At 37.6% G+C, this 24,701-nt stretch overlaps 1 protein-coding gene across 1 annotated transcript in view; it reads left to right on the top strand.

Moving 5' to 3' along the window:
* Positions 1–2,547: 2,547 nt before the first annotated feature.
* Positions 2,548–24,701, top strand: part of banp (BTG3 associated nuclear protein) — a 73,720-nt gene continuing 51,566 nt past the window's right edge. The window contains exons 1-9 of the mRNA XM_052122592.1: positions 2,548–2,632; positions 10,914–10,995; positions 11,263–11,345; positions 11,459–11,658; positions 12,692–12,796; positions 12,981–13,147; positions 16,763–17,002; positions 18,600–18,761; positions 24,030–24,157. Of these exons, the coding sequence (XP_051978552.1) occupies positions 10,920–10,995; positions 11,263–11,345; positions 11,459–11,658; positions 12,692–12,796; positions 12,981–13,147; positions 16,763–17,002; positions 18,600–18,761; positions 24,030–24,157 (1,161 nt within the window). The 5' untranslated portion in view covers positions 2,548–2,632; positions 10,914–10,919. The remainder of the gene's footprint in view (positions 2,633–10,913; positions 10,996–11,262; positions 11,346–11,458; positions 11,659–12,691; positions 12,797–12,980; positions 13,148–16,762; positions 17,003–18,599; positions 18,762–24,029; positions 24,158–24,701) is intronic.

The following is a 24,701-nucleotide window of genomic DNA, read 5'->3' as shown; positions in this document are numbered from 1 at the left end:
TTTGTCCCATTCCTCCAGACAGAACTGGTGTAACTGAGTCAGGTTTGTAGGCTTCCTTGCTCGTACACACTTTTTCAGTTCTGGACACAATTTTTTTTTCTATCAGATTGAGGTCAGGGCTTTGTGATGGCCACTCCATTACCTTGACTTTGTTGTCCTTAAGCCATTTTGCGACAAATTTGGAGGTTTGCTTGGGGTCATTGTCTATTTGGAAGACCCATTTGCGACCAAGCTTTAACTTCCTGGCTGATGTCTTGAGATTTTGCTTTAATTTATCCACATAATTTTCCTTCCTCATGATGTAATCTATTTTGTGAAGTGCAGCAGTCCCTCCTGCACCAAAGCACCCCCACAACATGATGCTGCCACCCCATGCTTTAATGTTGCAATGATGTTCTTCAGCTTGCAAGCCACACCCTTTTTCCTCCAAACATAACAATGGTCATTATGGCCAAACAGTTCAATTTTTGTTTCATAAAACCAGAGGGCATTTCTCCAAAAAGTAAGATGTTTGTCCCCATGTGCACTTGCAAACTGTAGTCTGGCTTTTTTATGGTGGTTTTTACAGCATTGGCTTCCTCCTTGCTAAGCAGCATTTCAGGTTATGTCGATATAGGACTTGTTTTACTGTGGACATAGATACTTGTCTACCTGTTTCTTCCAGCATCTTCAAAATGTCCGGTTCTGGGATTGATTTGCACTTAAACTACATCCATCTCAACTTAGTTTATGTAAACTTCTGACCCACTGGAGTTGCGATATAGTCAATTAAAAATGAAACAATCTGTCTGTAAACAATTGTTGGAAAAATGACTTGTGTCATGCACAAAGTAGATGTCCTAAATGACTTGCCAAAACTATAGTTTGGTAATATGAATCTGCGGAGTGGTTAAATTTTTTTTAATGACTTCAACAGAAGTGTATGTAAACTTTTGACTTAAACTGTATATATAGTGCATACATATATATGTATATATTTCAAAACATATTTATTTTTTTGTATAGCCTACATGGAATTTGTACATTTTTAATCAACTTAAATGTGGCCAAAGTGATGAAAAACTAATGATAATAAAAATCAGCTTTATAATTAGCAGAGAAGGAATTTATTTCATAAGCAGAAAAATTGACATTATAACTCAAACATACCCCAAACTATATCAAAATCAGAATTGAACTGAGAGTGTGTGATTTAGAATCAAATCTGGCAATCTTTATCAATATCCAGCCCTAATGGGTATTGTTAAAGGGATGTCTATAGATCAAACCAATATTAATTGATCAATAATAATGAATAGTAATGATAATGTTAAATTATATTTAGCCTTTGGTACACATCTGTGGTTTTGTGTCAATAACGTGATACTTGATCCTTTCTGATGGTATTGTGGGGGTACTTAATCAGGGCTAGTACTAGGATGTGATCTTCGGGGGCACATTTTTACTTTCAGGTTGGGCAATAGGTTCTCTCTTCATCTCACCAGGGCTTTTAAGGGATAATTCACCCAAATATAATTTGGCTAATAATTTACTCACCCTCATGCCTTTCCAGATGTATATGACTTGCTGTCTTCTGCTGAACATAAATTAAGATTTTTAGAAGAATATTTTAGCTCTGTAGGTACATACAATGCAAGTGAATGGTGACCAGAACTTTGAAGCTCCAAAAGGAAATAAAGGCAGCATTAAAGTAATCCATAAGACTTCAGAGGTTAAATCCATGTCTTCTAAAGCAATATGGTAGGTGTGGGTGAAAACCAGTTCAATATTTAAACCCTTTTTTAATTCTACACTTTCACTTATATATTCTAGTGTGGAAGTAACTTTCACATTCAGCCACCTAATGGTCTGGGCTGGTCAAAGGTGGAGATTTATAGTAAAAAAAAAAAAGGAATTCAATATTGACCTGTTTCTCACCCACACCTATATCGCTTTTGAAGATATAGATTTAACAACTGGAGTGTTATGTATTACTTTTATGCTGCCTTTATGTGATTTTTGGACCTTCAAAGATTCTGTCACCATTCACTTGCTATATATGGACCTGCAGAGCTGAAATATTCTTCTGAAAATCTTAATTTGTGTTCTGCAGAAGACAGAAAGTCATACACATCTGAGATGGCATGAGGGTGAGTAAATAGAGCATTTTCAGTTTTGGGTGAACTATCCTTTTAATTCTGATTCGGGGCCTTTCAACAGCAGGATTACATAGAGGCCTTTCGGTATATATACAATATATGATAAGAATAAATATAGGGACATTAACTCGAGGTATTGTATCATGGGTTTTACATGGTAGGCTACTTCAAATAATACAATATGGTGGTACTACAAAAATTTCATTGTCATGGGACATGTCCAAAACATGGTACTTTTTGTTAGTATCTCCCACTATAAATTTAGGGTCAATGTCCTCTGTGTCAAAGTTCACAACGAAATCCTAAACTTTACAACAAAATACTCCATCTCAGATGTGTTGTTCTGACAGGACTCTGAGCTGCAGCCCTGAAACCCGTTAGCGCATGCGCAGTGAGTGCAGCGATCGAAGTTCAATGCTCAGGCTTTTCTCTCGCGAGGAAGGACGCCATTATCGGAATCCTCACAAACAACACGAGAATTCATCATTCACACGGTAATATAAACCATTTTGACAGGCGACACCTCCTGCTCTCCGCGCGATCGCAAAATACCGCGCTGCGCATTAAAGAAATACACTTTATAATGCATTTTTGTTTAAAATGTATCTGGCAAGCTATGCAGAGCACAAATGCGGCCTAGGAGCATTTCACTGCTGTGCTGAATGCATTTCTGCTGTTGGTTAGCTGGCGCGAGCTAATGGGCTACACGAGCATGTTAGCTGCAGTGTGCGAGCTGACCCAAATAAATCACTGATAGTGTTAAGTGTTTTCATTGTATGTACACGAAAGACTTTTTAGATATTTGAAACCAGGGTGAAGCTTTTTTCCTTTCTTTTCCTTTTTTTTTTTTACACTTATAAATATTAAGTGGTTAACTGAGCAGGATCTGAGCCCATCACAATACCACTAGCAATAGTCCCTTGTGATCATTCAGTTCCAGGAAATATATGAAAGTATCATAGTATTGAAAACGGATACGGTACCACCACAGTACTTTTTGTAAGGGTTAATTGCGAATGCAAAAGCTGTAAAGAATTAAAAAAAATATTTTAAAACAGGCTTCCCATGTCATGGAAAACTTCGAAATAAATGGAAATATTAAAACTTCGCTTTCCAGGCCTGGATTTTTTGTTTTGTATAAATTATAAACATCTTAAGTTATGACATTTCTATCGTAAATATAGACCTAAAGTTTTCTAGTTCGCATAAGCTCAACTAAAAAATATTGAATTGGCTAGATATTTTTTTTATTGTGAGTTCAGTCTTTATGATGATTGAATGATTTTAAAAATCCTTGACATATGTTCACAAACAACTGGAAAATTATTGGAAATGCATTGGTACAGTATCAGAAATTAACTAATATTTGCCCCCTAAATGTGATATTCAGGGTTGTTAATTACCTTTTAGAAAGTCTTTTTTTGTCTAACTATATAAATAAATGCTGTCTGTCATCCTTTTTTTTTGTTTTACATATATTAACTAGATTTATATTAACATTAACAATGAACACCACTTTTGAAGCATTAATTAATCTTGGTTAATGTTAATTTCAACATAGACATGTTTAACTTTATAAGTTGTACACATAAACTATATTGATTTGTATAAGTTAATGCATTATAAACTAGTACAACCTAGCAAAGAAGAAATATTTTTACAGCATTTATTAATCTTGTTTAATGTTAATTTCAACATATACTAAAAGGTGTATATGCAAGTTACGGTAAATTACGTGAAGTTTTCTGAGCTAATCCAATAATAACTAACACAAATTAGCAATGAACAATTTATTTATTATTTATTTAGCATTTATTAATCTTGGTTAATGTTAATTTCAACATATACTAATACATTTTTAACATTAGAAATTGCTTACACAATTTAAGTTGATGAATTAGTTTATGCATTCTAAACTTACACAAACTAGCAATGAAGAATATTTTTTTACAGCATTTATAGACAATTTTCACAGACTGTGATGAAGCGTTTCCATCTAGCAAACTTTTTTATGTGATCATTTGTTTTTAAATATTGAGTGTAAGTTTATAACATTATGCTTTGTTTTATATTACCCTGGAATTAGTTTTAAATAATTACTAACTAATTATTACAGCTGTGAGAGGGTTTATTTTACAGCTGCTGAGAGAGTGGCAGTAAATTTGGCATCTTCTCCCGCCGCTGTCTTTTATATTTTTTCTTCTGGAAAGTCATTCAAATGTAATTTTTCTTATGCTCTTGGAGTAAATGGGTTAGTGAAAATAATATTTGCTGTTGTCTCCCATTCACTGCTGTCAGTTTACCCTGCAATCATTCACTTCCTTGTTCCAAAACCCAGACTGTGAAAAAGATCTATTAATCTTGGGTAATGTTAATTTAAACATATATTAAATTTTTTTTTATTATATTAAAAGTTGTATACGGATGACATAAATTACGTTGAGTTGTATTAGTTGATGTAATATTTAATAATACAAACTAGCAAAGAAAAATGATTTTTTACAGCATTTATTAATCTTGTATAATGTTAATTTCAACATATACTAATAGATTTTTCACGAATACATTTTTTACAAGTTTTATACATAAATTACTTTGAGTTGTATTAGTTTATGCATGATAAACTAATACATACAGAAATTATTATTATTTTTTTTTACAGCATTTATTAATCTTGGTTAATGTTAAGTTCAACATATACTTATAGATTTTTAACATTAAAAGGTGCATATGCAAGTTAAGTTAGTTGTATAGTTGGAAGTTGTATGAGCTTATTCAATAATAACTAAGACAATTTAGTAATAAACAAAAACATTTTTTTACAGCGTTTATAAATCTTGCTTGATGTTAATTTGAGCATGCGCTAATACATTTTTAGCATTAAAAGTTATATATTAAAGTTACATTGAGGGGTTTAGTATAAGTTAATGGATTATAATCACAAACTAGCAATAAATTATATTTGTTTACAGCATTAATTAATCTTGGTTAATGTTAATTTTACCATATGCTAATACAAATAAACATTAAAAGTTGTAAATGTAAGTTACATTAAGTTTTAATTTTCAGGGCCATTATTTAAGTTTATGAGGGTATTTGTTGTCCAAGTAATTAAATGCTATTTGTCATCCTTTTATGTTGAATACTTCATTTTAATTAATTCATTAACATATACTCTAAACCTGAAACTCATAAATGATGTGAAATTGTGTACAACTAGGCCTTAAATAGATTTTTATTTATTTATTTATTTTATATATAAAAAAAACAGGAATTCATGACGGCATTTTTTTCACTCCAGCATTTGGAATTTTTGTGGTATTTTTGTCACATTTGTGCATTTATTCTAACCCTTCACTTACAGACACTGCTGGTATCCATCAGTCAAACTATCTGCCAGCAGCTTGACAGTATGGAGGCTAAGCTGCTGGTGGCATGTTTGCCTCAATAATATAGATAGATGGATGGGTGAATGGATGGACAGATAGATAAACAGATGGATGGACAGATAGACAGACAGTCAGATAGATAGGGAGACAGATAGATAGATAGATAGATAGATAGATAGACGGATGGATGGACAGATAGATAGATAGATAGTTATAGATAGATAGATGGATGGATGGACAGATAGACAGACAGATAGATAGGGAGACAGACAGATAGATAGATAGACAGATGGATGGACAGATAGACAGACAGTCAGATAGATAGGGAGACGGACAGATAGATAGATAGATAGATAGATAGATAGACGGATGGATGGACAGATAGATAGATAGATAGTTATAGATAGATAGATGGATGGATGGACAGATAGACAGACAGATAGATAGGGAGACAGACAGATAGATAGATAGACAGATGGATGGACAGATAGACAGACAGTCAGATAGATAGGGAGACAGATAGATAGATAGATAGATAGATAGATAGATAGATAGATAGATGGATGGATGGACAGACAGTCAGATAGATAAGGAGACAGACAGACAGATAGATAGATAGATAGATAGATAGACGGATATATGGACAGATAGACAGACAGACAGATAGATAGGTGGATAGATAGATAGATAGATAGATAGATAGATGGATGGACAGAGATAGATAGATAGATGGATGGATGGACATATAGACAGACAGTTAGATAGATAGATAGATAGACGGATGGATGGACAGATAGACAGACAGTCAGATAGATAGGGAGACAGACAGACAGATAGATAGATAGATAGACGGATGGATGGACAGATAGATAGACAGTCAGATAGATAGGGAGACAGATAGATAGATTGATGGATGGATGGATGGATGGAAAAGTTGTGAAAACCTGCCCCAGTGGAGTTAAATGAAAGGGTTGGGCAACAAACTATAAACTAGCATTTTACAGGGTTTCCTTACGACTCAGTACACGTGACATTGCATTTGCTAATGCTTATAGGGAGTGTCCTACAACAGGACCTAGTTGAAACCTCTCTAAAATAATGGCAATATTCAAATATTTGCTGTGGTGTTTGAGCCAGCCTTTTTAGGCGCAAAGCTTTCCGCTATAAAAGCTGGTGCGCAAACACCGTTGCTCCTAATTTTCTTCCTTCAAGACAGCCATCTACTGCTTCGCCGTTGACTCAGAGTCCGCGGGTGGGATCTTCACAGCAACAAGAAGACTCTCCTCTCCCCTGCAGTGCTCCGGAGAACATCACTCCACCTCCCCCTTTGATGCTTCGCTGATGAATGGGCCGCTTCAGCATCCTGAGTTACATGCACTATCAATTGACAATTCATGTCTGGAGTTTGGCCCCGGTCTTTCAAAAGCCACTGTCAAACCCAGAAAAGGCTATATGCCTAAGGTTCTACCAATGCCCTTCAGAGCGCAGGTGGTTCACCTTCAAGCTTTCTTCCCTCCTCCATTTAATTTGGATGAGGAACAATCCTTGCATTTGTTATGCCCTCTGCGGGCGCTACACGCACACATTGAGCGCACCCACCAGTTCAGAATGTCTGACCAGCTCTTTGTGTGCTATGGAGGACGCACGAAAGGAATGTCCATCTCCAAGCAAAAACTTTTTCACTTGATTGTTGATGAGATTACCTTGGCTTACAAGTCACAGGGTATGATTTGCCCAGTTGGTGCTAAAGCACACTAAGCTAGAGGGATGTCCTCCTAATGAGCATGGACGAATGGAGTGTCTTTACAAGACATATGTTTTGCAGCAGGATGGTCTTCTCAAAACACATTTGCAAGGTTTTACAACCTATAAGTAACATCATTCTCTTCACAAGTCCTCTCTATTTAGAGTGCTTGCTATTTAATTTGCCAAACATATACTTACGCCCTCCCTTTATGTATGAGCTCCCCTTCATTTTATTGTCTGCATTCAGGCCATTGTAATTTACCATAAAGTCACAAGCACTTTCATTATAAATAATGAATCCTTCCTGACTGGGTTTGTGAAGCGGTTAATTTATACTGTATGAGTATAGTATAGACTATAGAGTGCTCCCCTTCTGGCCCAACATGAGGGTCACTCACTTGTGGCATACTCATGTTGGTTGCTGTCCTGTGGGACTGCAGCGTCATGTTCCTCTTTGGAAGGTTATGTCGTGTAGTGCGGCGTGATGGGAATCTGTTCCCCATGTGAATTCAATGTCAAGTGTACTGAGTCATAAGAGAACGTCTCGATTACATATGTAACCTCTGTTTTCTGAGACGAAAGGAATGAGACATTGCGAACGCTGTCCGCACTGCAAGACTCAGAGTTCTTTTGAGGTGTGAACGATGCGCACCTTGTCCCTCAGTTCGAAAATTCTGAGGAATGGTGTTTGTACGCCTGCTTTTATAGCGGACAGCATCGCACCTAAAAAGCCGTGGCTCAAACGCTATAGCAATATTACAATATTGGCGTTATTGTAGAGAGGTTTCAACTAGATTATGTGGAAGAACACTTCCCATATGCCTTTGCAAACGCAATGTCTCGCACCCTTCGTCTCAGGGAACAGAGGTTATGTACATAACCGAGATTTTCCCATGTATCCTGGAAAACCTGGAATTTTGCAATGCAGTTTTCCAGTCATGGAAAAACACTCAAATGTTCTGGAAAACAATTATTTGTCCTAAAAAATATTTTTGTATATATTTTTGTATAAATTGACTGTTGATGGCAAGGTTTTTGTTACATGTTCAAAAACATGGTAACGATCGGGACTTGGAATAGGAGTCAAATACACAAATTTGTATCGTTTTGTCACTGCTGTCTGCTGCATATTGTGAAACAACATTAATGGTTAAGGGCACTTACACCCTTGTCATTGATTACAGCAGCATCCAATCGTGTGCTTGGCAATTGCGGTCCAACCGAGGCAGATCGCTTGATTGGTTACAGCTACAGCCAATAGTGTGCTTGGTGCGTGCACAGTGAGAAGAGGCACTCGTGAAACTTCTCATTCATAAACAAACTTAATGACCTGGTACATGTACCAACCGACTGAAAGAGAGGGGCATGTTGTTTGTTCACTTCAGCATCGGCATGTGAGTCTACCTTGTTCATCATGGAGAGAAAAGGGGGGAAGAGCTATTAATGTGTAAAGGTGACTGATATTTGTACACGCTGAGAGGCTTTCACATGACTCGCATCAGCGCTGCCGAATACATTGAAGTCGTGTAGTGTATGAAGTGATGCTTCAGTGCAAACTCGGCTCCAACTTCACACCAAAGTGTTTTTCACACATGTTTTTGCCTCACACAAATTTTGTCTTTGAGAGTACAAAGCTACAAGAAATATTTTAAAACTGTCCAAATTTATGAAGAGATATTGAATGTCTCATAATTCATTTTAATTCATTATTACCTTCAGGGCTGGACTGGTAAGAGAAATCGGCCTGGGATTGTACATAGCAACTGGCCAAAAAGTTGTTGGCGGGGCGGTGTTCGCTGTCATTATCGTGCATATCGTGGAGCCGTTTTGTGGTCCGTTCTGCATAACGTGGTGGCTCATTTAGCTTATCGCGGCCCATTTAGCCCGTTTCGCGGACGACTCACCGGCCCGCTCAGTTCTCCCAATGGCCAGTCCGCCCCTGATCGGCCCCAAAGTGTGTTGGCCCATCGGGAAAATGCCCAGTATGGCAGATTACCAGTCCAGCCCTGATTACCTTATCGTTTCCAAGTATCCAGAGACCCCATTTATTGAACTACAGTAATTACATTTACCAAAACAAATGCTAAGACCTCAACATAAACGAGTCCTCTTGTTTTTTCTCTTCCAAATACATGTTTTCTATGTTTATTGTGCACATCTCTCGCTTTATTATGTGGCAAACTCATAAATTCTCCCCTCCACGATGCTTTCTGCAACGCTTGTCATGTAGAGGGCAAAGCGCCGCTGCTGGAATTGAACAGAGCATTGACGACTCAACAATGCTGTTATTGTTATCTTTTCTGATAAAGTCATGCTCAGCAGTTTAAACGCTGTAGGAAAATGATACAGTACATGTGCTTTGTTCTTATATTGCTTAAACATCCGACAGTAAATTTAACATGCTCATTTAAATAAGGTAAAGATGTAATTGATTCTCATTAATATTATTAGACCGTTATTGATGTCTTTTGGATGAAAAATCATGCTTGGCCGTTCACAAACTTAATAGAAATTATAGATCTGCTTTGTTCTTATAATGCGTAAATACTATAAAGTCTCATAGCAGATTTCGGTGGTGAACATCTCAAAATGATTCAACGACTCACACATAAGATGCTCATTTTTCTCCACATTTGGCATCTTCAGAAGGGGTCACTGAACTAATAAATGAAATAAACAGAAACAGAAGCAAACCACAACAAAGTAACCTTTATTTTTGCAACTAATTCTGCACAATTGTGCAGATAATTTTCTATACTTGAATCATTAAAATAGCTTAAATTGGTGCTTTTAGCTTATTCTTTAAAAAAAATAACCCCGTAAAACATGTTTGTGGATCAGTGATCGTCTCAACTTTTTTGAACCTCATGAGTTTGCATCCCTGTGAGTTATGAACTTTAGACAATGATGACAGTCGGAACACTGATATAAAAGAAAAAAAACTCACACTGGGTTGGTAGCGTCATGATTTGGACTTAATACCTCGGTATGTGAATTAATTTTCAATAATTCAATGATCGAAGTCAGCTTATACTGCGGTTACCACATGTAGTATGCGGAAAACACGGAATCTAGTCATAAAATGGCATTAGCAATAAAATGCAGAATGTCATGGATTATGAAATATTTGGCCAAAAATGACTGATTGAATGTACAATTAATGTACAATTACTCAAATAAAAATGATGTTATGTCCTAGTGGGTTAATTCAACTAAAAAGTCTCTGATTTAATTGAATAAATTAATAATCTGCAAGTGATGCGTGCTTCGAAATGAATGTGTAGAGCCGGCCGCTCATACACTGAAAACACCTCATCATAATCATCAAGCGAGCTCTTGTGTGTGTGTGAGATGACAGAGACAGCGAGCACTCTGAAGTGTGCAGCACATACAGACTATGTATTAATCTGCATCACAATTTTACGGGGGTTAATAATCACACTAGGACATGGAGCAAACTGCTCATCTGGAGGTGAGAAACTACCATCAAAAACAAACAGAAACGGCAAAATAAAAAGTGTTTTTGCTTAAATATTACACTTGTTGGGCGCATAAAATGTCCTGGAAAATTATGCTTTGAAAACAATGGGAACCCTGATTTGATCTGCTGCCTGTTAAATTCTGTCTTCCTGAAATGCAGATTTAAATGATGTCAGAGCAAGATTTGGTGGAGATAGTCCAGATTGCAGTGGCAGATTTGAATCATGAGGGTCACCAAGCAGGTGAGTCCTTCCCCATGTCAAAAACATGCTCATGCACTTTTTTTGTTATCAGCAGTCACTCACCTGGTTTGATAAGACAAGCTTTAGTATCTTAAAGGTGAAGTGTGCCATTTTTGCCCATATGATTTTCTTCACAAAATGAGATGTCTGCCTAACATCCTTTTGTCTACCACAGAAGAAAGAAAGTCATATGGGTTTAAAACAACATGATGGTAAGTCAATTGTGAAAGGAGTTTCATTTTTGGTCATGCTACCCCTTTACATTAGATGTCCTGGAGAATAATGAAGAAGCTGACCAACCTGTGAGGAAACGATCAAGAATGGACATTAATCAAGAGACATCAGTTAAGGTAGCAAATTAACGTTAATAGAGATGATCAGGTCATACTGCACAGAATATAAATGGCTTATTCTAGCATGGAAACATGTGAAAGGCAGATTTTTTCTTTATTTCTTCTCACAGTCGCTGCTGGTATCCATCAGTCAGGCTATCTGTCAGCGGCTTGACAGTATGGAGGCTAAGCTGCAGGTTCTAGAGGCCACTTGTCGAGGGTTAGTGGAGAAACTGGACATAGTGATGGGGAAGAACCCGGCAATGATCCAGGTGCCCATGGTGGCTGGATCCCCATTTGGAGCCACTCAGACTTGCGACAAAGTACGCTGGTGAGTGGACGAAAGATGATGCCAGTATGATTTAAGCAGTATATTTGATTATTTATAGGGATGCACGAGATTTTTCATGGCCGATTCCAATTGCCGATTTTTTACAAACAAATGGGCCTATTCCGATACCGTTTATACACAAGTAAAAACCATGAGAGCATCACACACAGCAGAGATACATTCAGAAATAAGACAATTATATCTATTACAAGCTTTAAAACTGCTCCAGTGAGAAATCATTAACATCTGTGATTTGTGTACTGTCTTTGGCGTCTTGTTTTAACACAAATGCGCGAAGACGCGGTGTCGTTATTGAAGGTTAAACAGATACATCTGTTATTAGTGGTAATGTGACTAACATTATCTGATTTAAATTGGGATCCTCACAGAATAGCACTGAGACAAGTGACTGATGAGATATTGAGAGCATCTGAGAGCGCACATGTCTGATTGACGCAGACAGCGCTCTTGTTGAAGGGAGTGAAGCTGAAGTCTCTATAGCTCAACACAACGTCTCATTGTCACGACTCACGACATGTATCATTTATTTGAATGTTTATTTGCTATTTAATTTGTTTTTATATCCGTTAGCAGCCTCTTTATCCTCTTCCTGCTCACTGTGGAACAAGTCAGAATATCTACCGTAACGACTCTAGAAAATGGGCTGCTGAATATTCATACACGTGGTGTAATTCTTAAACATTTTTTAAAACAAACAGGCTTATTCATCTCAATTACATCATGTCTGAAAGTAAAAAATTCCTGAAAGCTTACAATTGTCACCAAATCACACTCCAGAAGCCATTGTGTCATGCATCAAGGGCTGAGCAAGTGCTCATTCATTAGAGCAGCAGTGTATGTGTGATTCCCTGCATGCTGCAAAAAAGATCGAATTTAAGACGAATATTGGCCGATTTCGATCGGTGGCCGATTGATCGGTGCACCCCTAATTATTTATCAGGTAAACGTTTTACTAACTTTAATAAAGATAGACATTTTTGTATATGTAGTAATATTTATTCTTTGCTTTCAGTGTTGTTTCCCAGACAAACGTCGTAGTGAGTGGAGAGAAGCAGAAGACACAACGAGAGGAGATGATTCCACACACCTCTGACTCTTTAGAGAACTTACTGAGCAAGTGAGAGAAATGAAAGAAATTCTCTGTTCTGTTTTATGCACAAATCAAACACATTTTTGGTGGGATTTAATTTATTCAACAGACGAATATTCTTTTGTTTTAATTGGGGAAATTGTGTCTGCAAATACTGTAAATTCGGCTCAGTATGCACAGTCTCATGGGAGATCTTTATTCTTTGCTGAAGTACTGTTGGACGGGGGAAACAGAAAACCATTGTGCTGAAGGTTCCAGTCCAGGAAGAGATTCAGGAGGACCAGGAAAGCGGTTCTGAAACGAGTGACATGTCCAACAGCGGCCAACCGTCATCTCAGAATGCAAACAACGTAACGCTCATCACTCTGAATTCAGAGGGTAAGATTCAGAAGAGGATTGTGTTTTTATTTAAATTTTTTATCCATTTTTCTCCCAATTTGGAAAGTCCAATTCCCACTACTTAGTAGGTCCTCGTGGTGGTGCAGTTACTCACCTCAATCCGGGTGGTGGAGGACAAGTCTCAGTTGCTTCCGCTTCTGAGATTGTCAATCTGCACATCTTATCATGTGTTTTATCGTGCCTGACACCACGGAGACTCACAGCATGTGGAGATTCATGCTGCTCTCCGTGATCCATGCACAACTTACCACACGCCCATTGAGAGCGAGAACCACTAATCACGACCACGAGGAGGTTACCCCATGTTACTCTACCCTCCCTAGCAACCGGGTCAAAATTGGCTGCTTAGAGACAGACATTTTGAAATTTCTAAAATCTACTTTTTTGAACCGTTTGTCCGATTGCATAAAATTGGGTATACATCATCTACAGACCCTCATATAAACCCGTATGAAGTTAATTGCAGAATTTTGTCAAATTGTGTTGAATATATAAGCGTGATTTGATTTATTGGCTAATATCTTTTCAATGCAAAGTCCAAATGTGATGAATCCCAGGTTCACATGGTCAACAGGACATTTTGAGCATGCATGCAAATTTGAGTATAATTTTATCAGTAGGGGGTGGGGTGCTACAACTAAAAAACTGTCATAGTTTCCATCCAACTTCCGCGCTATTTTGTTATCGACAAAGTGAAAATACGTAAAAAAACTTTTGCGACATTTGCGACTTCTGGCCGTTTCCTTTCAAATGTCCTTTTATCTATAAAAATGGTGTGCGTGATGACGTCATGCCTAAAAAAAAACCACTTAGTCGCATAAGTTTTGGTTTATCGCAAAAGAAGCTGTTTTCTTACAGAAATGTGTGTTTATCGATAATTCGCATCCCAGATGTCCCTAATGTTTTTCCTCCTAAGTTTTGGTAAAATGGGGAGATAATTGAGACAATTCATTGAAATTAGCCCGATTACTGTCATTTTAATTAACAAATAAAAGCAATCAGAAGAGGAGGAATTGAAATCAAAAGGGAGCAGTTGCCCTTCTGATAGGACTGTAATATTGGTCCTTATGTTGCACCTATCGCATGTTGCCACCAGTTCTGACCCAAAAGCAAATCGTCATGGCCCTGTTCAAGCTGGCAACCTGCACCAAGTAGTGGGGGAAACTTTCAGTCTTAGTATATGGACCATCCATCGATGTGCAGTGTGCACAGCTATTCAAGAAAAATGTATGTGGTGTAATATCAGGGTTTACAAATGATACATTCCTGATATTCAATATCTAAAGCATCACAACTGCATTATGTCCACGCATATTTGTCCAGCAACTGTTAACGACCAACTGAACTCAATTATCAGCTAAAATTTATTTTAGTGTCATAATGCAATTGACATTTTCTGAAGAAACTCAGCAAATACGATCCGAGGTAAAGATGGTTAGATTTAAAATATTTCAATGTTTTAAAATGTTCAAAAGCTCATTTTCTGAAAGTGGACAAATAGTTCTGGTAGTTTATAGTCTTGAAAAAGTCTAGAACATTCTGAGAAAGTCATTTAGCTGACTTTTTTCATCTACAGAACAGAGACAGGCTCATTTGTTTGGTAATTTTTCCTTAATACAGGAAATTTTGCAGGCATAAAAAAAAAAAAAATACAATTTAATAGAATGTGTGTTCCAAAAAAACACAATTCTCCTATTATTGTTTATTATTTTTAATTTAAAACATCTTTGTGCATAGAAATTATATGTTGTTTGTTTTGTGGGCTATTTCCATGACTGCCGTCTATTATTTTGAATGGTGTGTATTTTGACAGGTGATGATCTTTACCATTCCCACCTCCTGATCTTGCTCTCCATTCCCAAATCGGCACTCAACCACGCCCCACTACTATTAACAAAACATTCCCATAGTATTGTTCTTTGTTTGTTCATGACACTTAATGCATTTAGTAATGTTAACAAATAGAACCTTATTGTAATGTGCCACCAACATGTTTTCCTAATTTTATTCAAAGTGCTGAATAGTCTCGCCATTTACTTGAGCAAATTCTTGCATTCTTAAATAAAGATAGTTAAAGACAAAATCAACATATGTTTTGACAATTCACTGCTTTCTATGTATATCGTAGGCTACTCCCGGACACATAAAAATGCATGTCACATGATGTCAACAACCCCTGTTTCTGGTTTAAGACATCTGGCTGTCTGATTCAGGGCCATGTCTTCGGTCTAGAGGAGGTCTGGTATTAAATGCTCTATTTTGATTGCTTAACTTCTGCTTTTTGTTTTCTTATTTGTTGACTGGGTTGTTTTCAAATGGCGTCTGGGTCAGCTTGGTTAGTTCAAAGACTGCTCTATAAATATTCATGTGAATTTGCAGCTGTTCGTTATGATATTTTGTCAGGGAATAGCTATGTAATTTGTTGTGCCAAATTTTCTCCAATTGTCCTTCCTTTCCCAAATATTTAAAGGGATAGTTCACTCAAAAATGAAAATTCTGTAAGCATTTAGTCACGCTTATATTGTTTCAAACCTATATAACTTAAAAAATAAAAATAAAAGCCAGAAAACGATGAACTAATTTATTTATTGGAGCCATTGTTGCAACTTGGAATTTGCTTTAAATCAACTGGTGTAAATGTGCATGTTTTTATTGGATATAAAGTAACCACAGTTGTAGTTAATCACATTAACTAGGGACATGTTTCTCTAATTTTTGACAAGCAGAAAGTGTCCAAATAATTTTGTCCCAAAAAAAGTTTTATCATTTTAAACTGAAAATGTTTTGCTTGAAAAGTGTGCTTGTGCTGTGCTTCTTTAAAAAGAAATGTCACTTGAATTGGTATTTATTTATCTAATGCTTAAGTGCCCCAATTCTTTTTGAGGCCATTGTATAAGCAAAGTACTCTTTGGCATGTACTGAAAATACAAATATTTAAGCGAAAGATAAATTCAAATAACTTCAACTGCAAAATATGCTCAATATTCACAATGTTGTTTCTTGAGAGTACTGATAATGAGAAAGCTTTGCTGGATATGAACAATTTATGTGACAAGGAAATATAACTGTCCACACACTGTCCTAGTTGTATAGGACATATTGAACACATTTTCAACATTTTCAACCAAGCCAACATTTCTATCCTTATAAAGACAGCATCTTTTTGCTTAAGTGGAACCAGTAATGCTCCCAAGTTTTTGTTTATAAACCAGTGATGTCCACTAGGGGTCACTCTTGCATTTTCTCTGAGTGTCGAATGACCTGGCATTTCAGTGCTTGAGAATTCAGGGCCATAACCACCAAAGATATTGAGAGGGATGCGTTCACACAAACCTTTAATTTCGATTCTGACTAATATGGTTCAAAATCATGGCTGTTTTTTAGCCTACTACATTTGGTCTCCCCAGTCCTGAAACTTGTCAGCCAGCAAAATAACATTACCTCGTTGGTCTATTTAAAACAATGTTTAATACATATGGGGATGCTAAGGTGTATGTTTGAATTTTTTTGTTTGTTTTGTTATTACACTTCCTATCTCGCACACTCAACAGTTGCTTCCTCAATAACCAGTTAATCTTTCTCCTGTCTTTATAGAGGACTATCCAACAGGGACGTGGCTGGGTGACGAAAACAATCCAGAGATGCGTGTACGCTGCCCGGTGTCTCCTGCCGACATGCTACACATCAGCACCAACTGTCGCACAGCGGAGAAGATGGCCCTGACGTTGCTCGACTACCTTTTCCACCGTGAAGTGCAAGCCGTCTCCAACCTCTCCGGCCTGGGCAAACACGGCAAGAAACAGCTGGACCCACTCATGATCTACGGCATTCGATGTAAGTTGCAATGACCCAACATGAAATAGCCAGTGGCTAAAGATGTAATCAGATTTTTGAAATTGATGTATTTATTGGAGTATATAACCTTGTTTGATTGTTGAAACATATAACTTTGTTTTGTTTTATGAACTTGTCATACTGCACGATAATTGAGAAAAATAATTTTTAAAGGGGGAAAACACAGATTTACACAGATAAACACAGCATAAGAGGAACCTACCTATCTTGATTCCCTACTTCCTTTTCGATTTTCCTTTCTTTGTTCCTAGCTTCTATCCTACTGGTGTCCTTATATTTTTCTGAGTTTCCTTCCATTTGAGTTTCTTTTTCTTTCTTTCAAGTTTTCTTACTTATTTCTGAGCTTCCTTACGCTTCTCCCAAGATTCCTTCCTTACTTCCTTCCTTCCTTCCTTCCTTCAAGCTTCCGTTCTTTCTTTCAAGTGTCCTTACATCCTTATGGGTTTCATGAAGTCTTTTTGAGCTTCCTATTTTCCCTCTTGAGCTTCCTTACTTCCTTCTGATTTATATATACATCCTTTCGAGTTTCCTTACTTCTTCGAAGCTTCCTTACTTTCCTTCCGAGACTCCTCACTTCCTTCCTTCCGGTTTTTCTCCTTTCCTTCTGAGATTCCTACCTTTCAAGTTTCTTTACTTTCAAGTTTTCTTACTACTTTCTGAGCTTCCTTCCTTTCCTTCTAATATTCCTTCCTTCCTTACTTCTTTCTGTGCCTCCTTCCTTTCAGTCTTCTGAGATTAAATGGAAATTGTAGACTAGGATTCAGACAAACAGACGATGCCTTTTGCTTAGATATGTTTAAGATCTTATCTTTGATCTTATCAGTTGAGTTTATTTGAGCTCATTTAATGAATCTCAGTTCTGCTATTTGTAAATCAAATAGATTCAGTCTTCATATAACTCAGCTGAGGTTGTTCTTCAGCCTTGGCACCTCATTTGTTTCAGAAACATGTCTGACCAGAAACATTTTCCCCAAATTATCTAATTAGAAGTGTCTCACCTCCTCTCATTCACAGCAAATCTGATGTCACATCCATATGTAGGTTAATTCAGGCAGCATGCCATAAGTAATGCGCTAATGTTCTGAGTCAGGAAACGAGCTGGTGTGCATAATTATGCGTACCTCCATCGCAAATTGTTACGTGCTGTTCTGCACAAACAAGTCTCGCTGTTTGACACTAGGTAACGCCAACACGTAAAGAAACCACCAGCATCATGTGCCATTGTGTTGTTGACTTCATCACTCAATAGACACCTAGAGATATTGCCCAAAACTCTCCCACATTGGCCCTGGGCCGTCTGGCCAGCTGTTTAGCCCTGCACTGGTAAATGGTAGATGTTCTTAACCAGAGCCCTGCAGTGGTTAGTGGTACATGCTCTTAAAGAGCAAATGGTCTTGCTGTATTACTGTTGTTGTTGTTTATTGTTGCTGCAAAGTGCAAATACTTTTTTATTTTGCAGCATAATTGCATGACTAAATATCATTACATCAGCGTTTTCTCCCATTTTTCAAAGCTGTGACTGATTTGATTATTATTTCACTGATCCGGGTGTCTCTGTATGTGTGTCTGCAACCAGGTCACCTGTTCCACAAGTTCACTATTACTGAGTCGGACTGGTATCGCATCAAGCAAAGCATCGATTCCAAGTGTCGCACCGCTTGGCGTCGGAAGCAAAGGGGACAAAGTCTTGCCGTCAAAAGTTTCTCCCGACGGACTCCTGCCTCGCAGAACAGCTCAGGTACAGATCAATGCACCCTTGCCGGTCAAAGTATGGGTTATTTGTCTCTCTCTCTGATTTGGATGCTAATGCCATGTTCACACATACAGAAACAGTTTACAGTATATCACTCATGTTGCTGGAAATCACTTCAGTGACTAAAGGTCACTTTGTCGCTGAAGATCAAGTGACTAGGCTCCAGCTGGTTTGTTTTCTAAAGAGCAATTGAATATAAACATATGCTGAGTGTGGCTGTTAGCAAATGTGTGTGAGAACAGATTTGTAGGTGTGCTAGTTTCGCATTGAATTAGCTATGTATATGCATTGTATGTTCCTCTGATTGTATGTCCATTTGCGCAAAACACATGTGTACATTGTGTACACGTGCTCCCCCATGTGTTTATTTGCACACTTTTATGTCTGTGTGTGAGAGAAAGACTTTGTGAATGATGCTTCCACAAGTAACAGATGGTTCTAATCTCAGGACAACTCCTCATGTATTTTTGCTTCCTCTCCGAGAGCCACAGGCCTTCACCTCCGACCCACTTCGTATTAACCCAAATATCCTGCATTGTACACCACAATGGTCCACGGACTTATGATTGCTTCGCCTCTTTCAGTTGTCTCTGTTCAGCTGTAAATGACCCCCCAGTGTGATAGCTTGAACTATTAGTTTACGAACAAGCCACCTGGTGCTTGGCCTTTTTAAAAGCCAGAACCAGGGCAAGAGGAACACGCAGCCTAAGCTGTACAACAAACAAAGCATTTCCAATGGGAAATAGGCCTACTCATTTATGACGATATGCTTGCACACATGAACATGTGTAGGCAACTGGGAAAATACATTTTGTGTGCTGCTGTTGTTTATTGTGTAATTTATTTAATGTTAAAATACTTTATCCTATTTAATATGCAGTCAACTATAAGTAAGCCATTTGTCACTTGATTTCTTTTTTTTTTGCACACATTACCGTAGTATGTCTACAATAATGTGTACTAACCACTAAACTACAAATCTGACAATATTGTATATAAATAAAAAGCAATGATGCAGTCAAGTGACCGTTTTTGTAAGCATGTGTGCTAACTGCTAATTATCTGACAGAATTCCATGTAACTGTTTTCGTTCCACAAATTACCTTACCTACACAGATTAAGTATAGTCAATAAGTAGTGTTTAATAAGAAATTTATTGAATGTTTACACAGATAAAAGTTTTATGGTATTGGTTATCGTTGACTGCTAAGCTACGACAACTGCTAAGCTACAGATCATAGAAACTTGTGTATTTAATTAGTAGCGACGTTTCAGTCAAATGACTGTCTTGTTTTTAATCGCCTGTGCTAACTACTAAGCTACAGATCGAAAAACATTGTGTATATTTATTGTGCAGGCGATGTGTCAGTCAAATGGCCATCTTTGTCTGCACAAATTACCATACCATGTTTTTAATCGTGTTCGCTAACTGCTAAGCTACAGATCGACAACATTTTGTAGATTTTAAAAGTAGCGAGTTTGCTTTCCTTTTCAAAAATGACTATACCATGTTTTTAAACATTTGTGTTAAATGTAAGCTACAAATCTGACAAAATTGCCTATATTTAATAAGTAACGATGTCGGTCAAACAAGCGTCTTCGTTCACACATATATACCAAGTTTTTATTTCAGTTTGCTAACTGCTAAGCTACAGATCAGAGAAAATAGTGTTTATTTAATAAGCAGCAGTGTTACGGTCAAACAAGCGTCTTCGGTCACACACAATACCAATACTATGTTTTTAATCATATCATGTGTACTAACTACTAAGCTACAGATCCAACAAAATTGTGTATATTAAATAAGTAGCGACATTTCGGTCAAACGAGTGTCTTCGTTCACACACATCAATACCAAGTTTTTTATTTTGGTTTGCTAACTGCTAATCTGCAGATCAGAGAAAATTGTGTATGTTTATTAAGCAGGAGTGTGTCTGTCAAATGATTATTTTTATTTGCACAATTACCATATCATGTTTTTAAATACATGTAGTAAACACTAAGCTAAAGATCCGGCAAAATTGGGTATTTTTAAGATTTCACGTTTTCATAAAATGAGCATCTTCGTTCGCTCACTTTTAGGGGGGTTTGATTTAGATTTTTTTACTCCACTTCCTGACTCCAGCCATTGGAGTCTGATTATTTTGAATCAGGATAGTGTCAAAATTCAGGACCATCACCGGGGGTGGCCAATAGTACCTTCCTAAGTGGCATATTCACCCCCCACCCCGGAAAATCAATGGAATGATAAAAATCATTGTTAATTTTCACTCGTTTATAGTTCGCTCATTCCACAGCTTACTGCGTCCGATTCCAAGTTTTTCTGTAACTTCTGGTCAGTTACTCCTACCCGAATCCTAACCCTAACTGTTAGTGGCTTAAAAACATTTGTTTGGATTTGGAAAAAACAATCATGAATATATTCTTGCTCGATTCACCTCAATAATTATCAATAGGCTTAGAAAATAATTAATTTGGACCATTGTTTTTAAATGGAAATTACAGTATGGTACATGAAATCGCTTTTTTTATGGAATGTACGGTGAAAAATTTAAGCTTGAAAGTGTCGAACACAACGGATTTAAATGGCAATGGGTTTAATTAAGATATTTTGGTGTGGTTATTGCTTTGAATAAATATCACTAGCTTACCTGTAAGTTAATAGTGCTTCCTATTTCGTATGTCCTGGCAATGGCCCTGTGAAGATTGCAGTCTTTAATCGAACACTAAATTTAGTTTTTATTTTCTCTTAAGAGTTTTTAAAATGTGTGACATAAAGACATAAACTCCTGCTATTATAACAGCGCACTTTTAGTACTGTTCAAATTATAGACATTGCGTAACTTTACCTTAAAATGACCGGTAACAATGTCACTTCCTAGTTGCTGGTCATATCCAATTTTAAGAGGGAAAATAACAAGAAACAAGCTGGGTTGGAAATTATTTCATTGTCGTATAGGAACTAGACAAATTGGAAGACTCAACTTCTCCAATCACTGTCCCTTGCATTGATGTAATACTACTCAAACTTCCGAAAGTTTTTAAATCTCTTTCTCTTTTGCACGAACGAGCGTTATCTCTCTCTCAAACGCACATGATGAATGAGTGTCCCACCAACCAACAGGTATTTGTAGAGGATGTGATTGATTCTTAAGAATGGCAATTCGTTATTTTGAGCCAATCACAACGTCCTGAGTCAGAGTTGACTCCCCATCACTACTCATTTTTTAAAAAGTATTAAATTGATCAATTGTCACACATTATACATACATGGTGAAATTATTATTTTTCACATATCCCAGCTAAGCTGGTGTCAGAGTGCAGGGTCAGCCATGATACGGCGCCCCTGGAGCAGATAGGTTCAAGGGCCTTGCTCAGGGCCCAACAGTGGTGTCTTGGTGGTGTTGGGGCTTGAACCCCTGACCTTCTGGTCAGTAACCCAGAGCCTTAACCGCTGAGCCACCACTGCCCAAATTTGAATTTATCCGTTAAGCAGCGACATTTCAGTCAAACGAACATCTTCGTACACATTACCAAAGTCATGGTTTTGCTATTAATCTTATTCATGGGCACACATTACCATACCTTGTTTTGTAAACATGTGTGCTAACTACTTAGCTACAGATTCGACAAAATTGTGTTAAATAAGTAGCAACGTTTCTGTCAAATGTCAATCTACGTTTGCACAAATTGCCATTTCATTTTTAATCACTTGTGCTAGCTATGAATCTGCACGTCTGACAAAATTGTGTATATATAATAAGTTGTGATGTTTTGGTCAAACAAGTGTCTTCGTTGACACACATTACCAGTGCCATGTTTGTTAGTATGTGTGCTTATCACTGTGGCGGCACGGTGGTGCAGCGGTTAGCACTGTCGCCTCACAGCAAGAAGGTTGTAGGTTCAAACCCTGGTTGCCCCGGCCTTTCTGTGTGGAGTTTGCATGTTCTCCCTGTGTCTGCGTGGGTTCTCTCCGGGTACTCCGGCTTCCTCCCACCATCCAAAAGACATGCAGGCTAGGTTAATTGGTGTCTCCAAAAAAATTGCCCTAGGTGTGGATGTGGAGGTGAGTGTATGTCTGTCTATGTGCGGCCCTGCGATGGACTGGCGACCTGTCCAGGGTGTCCCCCGCCTTTCGCCCAATGTTAGCTGGGATAGGCTCCAGCCCCCCGCGACCCTGTGCACAGGATAAGCGGTTGACGATGGATGGATGGATGGATGGATGGATGGATTCGTTCACTGTATTTTTAGATATATTTGTTTCATTATCAGACACAATTATTTTCTTTTTTTTGGGCATTGATAAACTCAATATCAGCCAAGAAGAGAAAACTGACGAGTTAATGGACAAATTGGTCTGGAGATGAGTCTTTAAGGTGCATAAAATTGAATCTTATATAGTTTTCAGCCGCAAGCAAGAGATCAGATCGTCAGATTGCGTTCCGTCTGGGAAAACTAAACAGAGCGGCAGTGTCATGTTGTGTACTTTTCCTCTAGGAAACATTAGCCTCCAAATATGCTTTCACCATGATTTAAAATCACTTAAGCTTGTAAATGAATACCTGCAATTTTTTTGCCAGTTACAACTTGACAACCTTTAATCAGAACTGCGGTGAGTGTGTGTATTTAATGTGTTTGGGCTGTTGCAGTGTGTGTCGGTAATACTCATTGTTTAGACTTAGGGGTCAGGTTTACGTTAGGTTTTAGGGCACAACAGTATTTGAGCTGCTAGGTCGAGAGCTCTTGTTGTGTATTTTGAGAGCATTTACATTGTATAAATGAACTCTAATCTGGCAGATGCACTGGATCAAGTCCAAGAGCAGTCGGAAGGGATTTTCCTCAAGTTCAGGGTGTGTGTGTGTGTGTGTGTGTGTGTGTGTGTGTGTGTGTGTGTGTGTGTATGTGTGTATGCATGCAAACGTTTCAGTTTCTCCGTGTCTGTGAATGCCTTGTTTATCATATGTTTCTCTTCTGCATTTGTTTGGGTTCACGTTTACTCGAATGCGTACAAACTCTGTGCCCTGAGGTGGTGTACGTGAGTGGGTGTTTGTCTGATAGCTACAAAATCTAAGATTTGTCATGAATGAGAACAGAACCCATTCTTTTGCCCTTTATCTCCATCTCGCTTAAGTGTGTGTAATTTGGGCAGTTACAATTGAGGCACCTCTGTTATTGAAACGATTTGTTTAGTTTCTGGTTTGACCTACATAGTCAGACTGTGTTATAATGTTGTTTAATTGTATTTTTGAGCAGATGGAGTTTCGGCAGCTGAGACGTCGGCTATCGAGACCTCTACACAGCAGGCCTTGCACTACGCCCTGGCTGGTGCTGCACAACAAGTACAGATCCACCGTTTTGGAGAAGACGGGCAGGTGCAAGTTGTGAGTATCATCTTGTTGTCATCTAATTGAGTAACTCACACAAACAAACACACTTAAACACACACACACACACACATATATATATATATATATATATATATATATATATATATATATATACAGATTATACAGATTATACAGACTATTACCTGTTTGGTATTTAACCCCTACTCATTGTGCAAATTTGTGCTAGGAACAGACTTTTTGGAATGCATCTCAGTCTGAATGATTCAGATCAGGGGCCATTTGCATAAACACAGCCATTAACTAAAGTCTTCGTCTAACAAGTAGTCTGACTAGCTAAAGATGCCATAGAAAGCCTGCTGCAAAAAACAAGCTAACATTTGTTCATAGTAAGACTAATTGGTATTGCATTGTGTGAAAAGTCAGACACTGAACAGTTTAAAAAAATGGCCGAAAGTGGTGCTCAACACAGTTTTCCTTTGCTAAAAATATTTGCCTGTTAGAAGAATGGAATTCTTCAAAATCAATTGTAATGAAGAAACTGAGTGATTTTAACCCAGATAATAAAACAAATTTAAGG

Source organism: Xyrauchen texanus, chromosome 49, assembly GCF_025860055.1.
Source record: "Xyrauchen texanus isolate HMW12.3.18 chromosome 49, RBS_HiC_50CHRs, whole genome shotgun sequence".
NCBI classification, from domain to species: Eukaryota; Metazoa; Chordata; class Actinopteri; order Cypriniformes; family Catostomidae; genus Xyrauchen; species Xyrauchen texanus.
Note: the sequence above shows the minus strand (reverse complement) of the source record. Positions and strands in the feature narration are given on the sequence as shown.